The sequence below is a fragment of the Tachypleus tridentatus genome, chromosome 6 (assembly GCF_004210375.1).
Source record: "Tachypleus tridentatus isolate NWPU-2018 chromosome 6, ASM421037v1, whole genome shotgun sequence".
In the NCBI taxonomy this organism is placed as follows: Eukaryota; Metazoa; Arthropoda; class Merostomata; order Xiphosura; family Limulidae; genus Tachypleus; species Tachypleus tridentatus.
This window is the reverse complement of record NC_134830.1, coordinates 129,011,917-129,020,509: the sequence shown is the minus strand read 5'-3', so window position 1 is coordinate 129,020,509 and position 8,593 is coordinate 129,011,917. Positions and strand designations below refer to the sequence as shown.

Here is an 8,593-nt window from a genome sequence, read left to right as displayed (position 1 = left end):
AATTGATGAATACATATTGAACAAGTACTGAAAAAGAACATTAGCTTTGGAAAGTCTTGCTACCCTTAATGAAATCGAATATGACATTTAAAAATCTTTAATTTACTATACATTATTTAATGACTTGATTATTATTTGATTTTATATGACAACTTAAAATGAAGAAAAGAACTGTACCTAAGTAATTTTTTAATAAAAGTAATAAAATGTATGCCATCAAAACATGAAGCTAAACTTGTAATCAATCTTTATTACTATAAGATGTAACAGAAAAGAAAGAGTACAATATTCTGCCAAAACAACTTCCTTCAAGATCTGTTCATGAATTGAATATTATAATTTAAAATACAACAAGACACTCATAATAGTAGAAAAAGAGAATGAAGCTAACACTGCTCCTCAAAAGAGATTTTGTTTGGTTTGAATTTCGCAAAAACTACTCAAAGGCTATTTGTTGTAGCCATCCATAATTTAACTGTGTAAGACTAGACGAAAAGCAACTAGTCATTACCACCACAGCTGACTCTTCAGTTACTCTTTACCAACGAATAGTGGGATTGACCGTCAAGTAATAACGTATTTACGGCTGAAAGGATGAGCATGTTTGGTGTGACTGAGATTCGAACCCGTGATTACGAGTTGAGTGCCTTATCCATCTGGCCATATTGGGTCCTATTAGGAAATACCTAAATAATAATAAACATAATTTTTATGAAAAGAATATAATACTTCAGTTTTATATCTAATGATGCATGCTTCAATTAAATGAGAAAATGTAAGTAATGAGAAAAAATATTTATAATCACCATGCAACAACAAGTAGTGTGTACAGAACCTACAAAACGTGGAACAAAACCGTTAGCTGAACCTCTAACGTCAAATGGTAGTGTATAGCAAGTAACTATTTTTGATAGTTGTTACAAATGGAAGAAACAGAATAATCTTGACCAGTGAAAGTGTCAATTGTTAACACTTAAAGAAAAATTCTGTCTTTAATATATTAAAATATACATTTATCAGTCCTATTATTTTAGTATATCTATCACATTTCATCCCATTTTAAAGTTATTTAAAATAATAAAATCATGTTTCATATCATACATTTCTGACGACCTTCTTTTACGATTTAAACTATCATTTGGTATATTTTTTAAAATTGGGTTTTTCTTCAATAGACATAACTAATATTTAATTGAGAACAAATAATATAGTGACATTCACGTCATTTATAAAACTAAACTATCCTATAACGGATTTGATGTGTTTGTACCAGTATTAGTATTTGATATCTTATAGCTGATCCAGATTAAGCTGTATGTTTAAATCAGCGATAAATAATTATATTTATATTTTATTTCTGCATTGAGTTAATTCTATAAACATTTCCGTGCAATGGCCGAAGAAAAAGTTAAAAACTGTTTAAGTTTAACACCACGTGAAAACCAAAGTTTAACTCTGCGTAACTATTTTATCACACTTTATTGTTTGCCTGATTTTCCACAGAGATATATTTCTCTATAACAGGATAGAGAAATAAATGAATTATAGTGTAAACTCTACATTCAAGAAAGGGATATTTTTATCTTTGTCTTAAACCAACATACCAAAGTAACCTGTAATTAGATCAAACAGGTTTAAATAATACCAGTTTGAATTCAAAAAATAATAAAAGGGTTAGGTAAATATCATGTTTGTTTCAAGAAAATGGGATGAGATCAATTTGAGACATATGGAAGAGCATGAGATAATGCACAGATATGATGTGTTAAAAACAAGAGTTAGTCACAGATCAGACAGAGTAGAATAAAGGATCAGCCTCAAATCAGGTATGGCAAGCAGCATTATTAAAAAGGCATAAATGTTAGGTCGGACATCATGATAGGACACAGGGAAGGCCTGTTTGGACAGAATCAACCTCAGAAGAGTCACACGTGAAGATAATTATAATGGCATTAGCCACAGGAGAATCACAGTAAGTAAATGGGATGATACGCATATTACGTATGTGTGAAGAGGTTAGGTTAAGCATGCGGGCATCCACATGCTACTGAGTAGGTTACTGAGGTGTAGAATAGAGCACCTAGAAAGGTAAGAGTAAAAAGGAAAATGATTTGAGGGTTGCAAGTCTTTTAGACTTACCCTGTCCCATCAGAATATATCAATTTAAACAGATTTATCACACACCCCACTTTAAACTCTGAAATTCGAGGAGTAGATGTATTATTTGAAAGTTGGAAAATACTTACACCTGTCAGGGGTAGGTTAAATCATGAAGTTGTGACATGTCAGGTAAAACATAACTACTCCTTGACATAACTGAGAAGTAAACTTTCCAGCATGAGTTACAATATATGTGAATGGAGTGAATTAAATATTTGCTCCCAGATCTTTCAGCCATCAAGTAAAGTACAGACTCAAAAGCAACCAGGAAAAGGCCCAAAACATATGTCTGATATATGTCTCCATTTCACTACAAGTAAGATATCTAACAGCCCCAACTGAGAATGACTCTTCCCACTCTCACTCTGATTATTGTGCAACACCAGATATCAGATATGGGATGGGAGAGACCTGATTTGCCTCCATGCCAAATATAATAATCCTAGAATTTACAAGTTAGCTTGTCAATAGGAAAAAAATTATGAAAATAAACTAGAAAACACAAATAACATTCAAAGTATCTCTGAATGATCATAATACTAGGAAACCCAACAGCAGCTTTTTGTAGAGAAAAGTTACAACATTATCTTAAGAGAACACTTTGATACAGTACCCAAGACAGAAGATACGCTGACAAAGTTGGAAAGTGTCACAAGATAAATATTGCTAAAAGCAATTGAGTGGAATACAAAGGACTAGAGCAAGTGATAAAAAATTAGTCCAATGTTTAGACAAGCAAACAAAGAAACCCTTGCAGTCATGGAACAGTTGTAAGTAGCAGAGGAGGTAAGTTTTGTAATACTTTTTTAACATTCTTCCATGTTTCAATAGAAAGATATTCATTAAAACAACACATACTATTATTTCTATTTAAATGTTGAAAGCATTATACAAGTATAAACACAATGTTATAATATGTATTATTTCATTGACATCAGTACTACTCTCATTAAAAAGATGTGTTCATTTGTATAAGGTCTAATTTCAACAATTTGCATATGGCATGTTTATGAGGATGCATGTGTAAATTACAGAGACACCTACATCTTCATGAAAGCAATTTTTTTTAATATTTTGAGACAAACATTTTAAATACAGCTTTGCTTTACAACATAACGCACACAAACCTACTTAATCTCTGTTTGATTCCTAGTTTTTACAACTTTCTCAAGCATCTCCAAATTTCCAACACCATACTTTCTTAATCCCTCAAGGAAAGCTTTCTTTTCACTATAAGAAAATTAAAATTTCAAAATTATTTTAAGATAAATCTAACTGTCAACTTACATGAGATAAAACCACTAATATCTGTGCTTTTTCTATAAATATTAAAAACAGAAGCTCATTCTTAACTAGTGTGCTATATTCTTCTCTAATAAACTCTGAACTAAAAGAATAAACTTGGAAAATATTAAAAACATATTAACAGCAAAAAGCATGAAATGTATATATAAAAAATGTAAAAAACTTCAGCATTAAAAGTAATAAAGATTTATATTAAGCTTATTATATGCAAACAGTCCTTGAAAATATTGCTTTACAGATTTTACCTTTCGAAATAATTTGGCTGATACCATTGCAAGTACTATTAACTTAAATTGTTGCAAAATCTTGTTATTTAAATACAAAAGAGAAATGTAATGCTTTAAATTTTAGTTTAATACTTTATATGCATGGGTGGACTTTATTACCATGTTTGTCTGTCTTCTTATATTCTTGTGAAATGCTATAATGAATACTGCATATATTTTATATGTAAAATATAAATAACTAAGCTCATTACAAATATACTGAAAGTTAAAAGTTTCCTACACTGAAAATGCATTTTTATGGATACTTATCTCTTTCACATAATAGCTTTTCTCGACTTGTATTGAGCTCTATGTGCACAGTTTTTGTTCTACACTAGCCTTGATGTTTCCAACTATCTTTACATATGATAGAGATTCACTGTAACATGCAAAAACCCACCACTAACAGGATTATCACAAACCATCTTTGTACAGATGACTCTCTAATCTTTAGTCGTTCTGATCTGGCTAGTCCAGCGAGCGTCAAAGTAAAATTTTAAGCTTATCTGGTCTGTCAGCCAGACACATGTATTTTTGGCATTTGATTCACTTGGCATTGCATATGAACTACTGAGAAAGACATAGCTCGTTTCCAATGTTGAGTAAAAATCATTTGCAAGAATGACTGATTTGACAACATTCACAATGACCAAGTTCAGCTTATGGGCAAGTCAATGTACATATAGAGCCTGTAGCATGATCTCTTTTATTCTTTACTAAACACAACTACACTTGCCACCCATTACATTGGCATCATCATGCACTGAGCTATCAAATTTCGTATATCAATTTCACTTTATAGTAGCTCCGCCTGGATGTATGCATTTAAACTTTCTGCTGTCATGAAATCAATAAATCCTTAATGGATTACTCATTCGAAAAATTATCTAATAACAACTAAAAATTGCTCCCTTCCAGACAAATCTTTGAATTAATTAACCAAAATGGAGAATAGCTTTGCATTTGCTACTTTTTCCTTGTTTCATCTAAAATGCTATGTGATATAATTTCAAGTAACACATTTTGTAATGTGTGATGATTATACTTCGCATTAGCTTGTTCTTCTGTCAGCTTGGATCGCAGCGTTTCTGAATATTTTTTGCAATAGATCCGATACTATTAGGAGATTGACTTCATTAACCTCATAATTTGTCTCTCAATTACTCCTTTGTGCAGTGTTTCGGACCACTGTTAGTCTGACGGTATCCGCTATAGTTTTGATGTATTAACAATTTGTACTCATAGTTTCTTTATGTTGTTTATGTATTAGATGTAACACTGTATTTTTTCGCGGGCTTACGTTTTGTTTGCAGCATATCTGCCTTTACAGTCAACGTGTCACTCTAATTTATTGTGGTTAAGTTGTCGGTTATTCTTATATGAATCACCTGTACACTTTTTCCAGCTCTTAAACCTGTCTTATACGAAGGCACTCTCTTCACTTGTTTGTCGAAAATGTGTCTTTATCAGATCTCTAAAATTGAGATGAAAAAACATCTGATACTCTAACACTGCATTTTGGTTGGATGTGTACTTCATCTGATCTAAGTGGCCGTTCAACACTGCATTTTGGCTGGATGTGTATTTCACCTGATCTTAGTGGACGTCCAACACTGCATTTTGGTTGGATGTGTACTTCATCTGATCTAAGTGGTCGTCCAACACTGCATTTTGGTTGGATGTGTACTTCATCTGATTTAAGTGGGCGTCTAACACTGCACTTTTGTTGGATGTGTACTTCATCTGATCTAAGTAGACGTCCAACACTGCATTTTGGTTGGATGTGTACTTCACCTGATCTTAGTGGCCGTCCAACACTGCATTTTGGTTGGATGTGTACTTGATCTGATTTAAGTGGTCGTCCAACACTGAATTTTGGTTGGATGTGTACTTCATCTGATTTAAGTGGCCGTCTAACACTGTACTTTTGTTGGATGTGTACTTCATCTGATCTAAGTAGACGTCCAACACTGCATTTTGGTTGGATGTGTACTTCATCTGATCTAAGTAGACGTCCAACACTGCATTTTGGTTGGATGTGTACTTCATCTGATCTAAGTGGATGTCCATAGTTCAAATATATTAAAGGAGCATCATTGAAACATATGAGAAAATTAACTAGATTTTAATGTTTGCAGACCATTAAATTTTTAATAATATTTATTACGACATACACATCAAGAGAAATATATCTGAAGCAGTTTGACAAAACAGAACACCTGTTTTGAGTGTGAATAAAGGTCGGCCAGACTCTGCACATACATATGTCCGTATACATTAATTTTTCATGTAAAGTCTTGTCAAAATATTTCAATATCAAATCCTTGTCGTCACGCACATCAGACAAGTATACTCTACAAACTGAGCTGAAGGTTTAATCAGCTAAAATCTACTTATAAGGTTTATATATATATATATATCTTGAACTGCCTTTTCTTTTTTACCAAAATCACTGGTCATCATTAACAGTTGAATCCAACATTAACTTTCTCCAGAACTTTAATCTAATAACTTCTGTTTTACCTAGCTGTGTATTTAGAATTTCGACTAGTTTGCCGAGATTCATCACTCGCTCGGACAGCGGTAAGTCTACAGATTTACAACGTTAAAAACAAGGGTTCGATTCCCCTCGATGGACAGAGCAGATAGCTAGAAAAAAACACACACACACACACTGCCAAGATTTTATTACAACACAAAGAGATCGAACGATTAACGTGATACATCAGACAAACATATCACTACTAAATTTGGCTTTATAGCTCAGAAAGATTTGTAATAAATTTTCAACCAACAAAATATACCAACTATGTAATAATCGACTGGTTACAACATAGCATTCTAGAGACATTTTACTGTATACTATCACTTGTAAGCTCAGAATGCCACCAACGTTCACTTATGATTTTTTAATTAAATGATTATTTGAAATGCTGATCAGCTAAATGCTGATTAAACTAACTAACTCAACGGAAAATGAAGAAGAAGCAGTTGTTGTTACTAATACCGAGGTAGAGGTCGCTTCCCCTGCAAGTAACATTAATAATAAAATATCTAACAATGTAAAAGAAATAGAAGTAAAAACAAACGCCGTAGACGTTGATAATTCTACCGAAAACAGTCAAAATAATATTGTGAAAAATACCACAGACAGTGAGCCAGACACAGAAGATCAAGAAGGCTTTATTACACTCACATCTAATAGAAAAAAAAAAAAAACATTACAGAAACAACAAAAAATAAGTAACAATATGGCACAAAAAACAAAACCACCACAATTCGCAATCATTATAGAAGGTATTCCAGGCCAGTACAACCAACCCCTACTTGCGACAGAGGTTAAACGCTGCAAGCCGCACGTAACCATTGTTAATATCAAGCGTCTGCCCAGAGGCGGTGTCATTGTTCAAGGACAAGACACTGCTGACCTAAACAGATTAGTAAAACAGTGACCATCAGATGCCTTCAAACCAGTAAAAATTAAAATCCACCTTCCAGGAAGTAAGCCGCAGCCTAAAGCCATTGTAGTGAGATGTAGAGAAATATATATGCAAAAACGGCTCGTTTGGGTTGAGAAAATATTTTACATTGAAGAGCGAACAACGTTTCGACCTTCTTCGGTCATCGTCAGGTTCACAAAGGTTTTTGCATACATGGTTCACCACACCATTAACCTTGAATCAATTGCACAAGCTTTAGACGAAAAAGGCATCCCACATAATTATATAGAACGTATAATCTCAAAAAACAAACAAACGCAGGCACCCACTAATCTTATACGTATAGACAGAGACGACAGTTACAACATACTAAAACTAATAAATAATGGAATAACGCTTTGGTTTTAAAAATACCAAGTAGAACAACTAAAAACTCTGGCAATTGTAGTAACACAATGTTACAATTGCCAAAGATATGGACATGTTTCTGCAGCCCGCTTAGCAACACCGAGGTGCTGCGGCTGTGGCGGGGAACACCATATCAACCAGTGTAAAAAAGATAAGGAAACACTCAAATGTTGTAACTGTGGTCAAACCCACACAGCTAATTATAAAGGATGTGATAAATACAAACAAATAAAACAACGTATTTATCAGATAAGAACACCATCAGAATAGAACCAACCGATTCTATTCGGCACTCCGAAATTGTTTGACCACCTAAATTCACTTTTTAACTTATCTCTTTCCTCAGGATACATCTCAGTTTCTTGGAGGCTTGCAAATATATTAATGTTCCATAAGGAAGGAAAGCCAGCGAATAAACCTAATAGCTACCGACCAATCAGACTGACCAGCTGTGTAGACAAAATGTGTGAAAGAATAATCAGTAATAGACTCTCAACATTCTTGAAGATAACATCAAAATTACCAAAAGAACAAAAAGGATTCAGGAAATTTAGACAAACGACAAACCACCTAATCAGATTAACCGAAACCATAATAGATAGCTTCAATAAAAAAGAATGTACTGTCGCTTGCTTCCTTGATATCGAGAAAGCATTCAACACTGTTTGGTATGATGGTCTAAGGTTCCGAATGAATGAGATGGAACTACCGCGAGGAATTATTCGCTGGCTATCTAACTTTCTGGAAAATACAAAGTGTAGAGTAAATGTTGAAGGAACATTTTCTGAATACTTTACTCCTGAAGCTGGTGTCCCTCAGGGAGGGGTGGTTAGCCCTATACTCTTCATCATGTATGTAAACAATATGCCACTGAAGGATCCGTATCATGGATGTTCTTCACAGTTCGCAGATGATGTGGCAGTCTGGAAAAGTGCCACAACACCCACGATAGCAGCCACTAACATACAACCGCAACTAAATAGAATAAGTGAATACTGTCAAAAATATAGAATA

The 8,593-nt window shown here is 33.5% G+C and overlaps 1 protein-coding gene across 2 annotated transcripts in view; it reads right to left on the bottom strand.

Moving 5' to 3' along the window:
• Nucleotides 1–215: 215 nt before the first annotated feature.
• LOC143253641 (uncharacterized) overlaps nt 216–8,593 on the bottom strand; it is a 33,678-nt gene continuing 25,300 nt past the window's right edge. The window contains exons 3-4 of one of the 2 annotated variants that reach the window (XR_013029753.1): nt 3,292–3,390; nt 216–686 (exon numbers count right to left, since the gene is read on the bottom strand). Coding sequence is in view for 1 of the 2 variants with exons in the window: in XM_076507825.1 (XP_076363940.1) it covers nt 581–686; nt 3,292–3,390 (205 nt within the window). In the remaining variant the exon portion in view is untranslated. The remainder of the gene's footprint in view (nt 687–3,291; nt 3,391–8,593) is intronic. The other variant, XM_076507825.1, reaches the window with a different exon arrangement.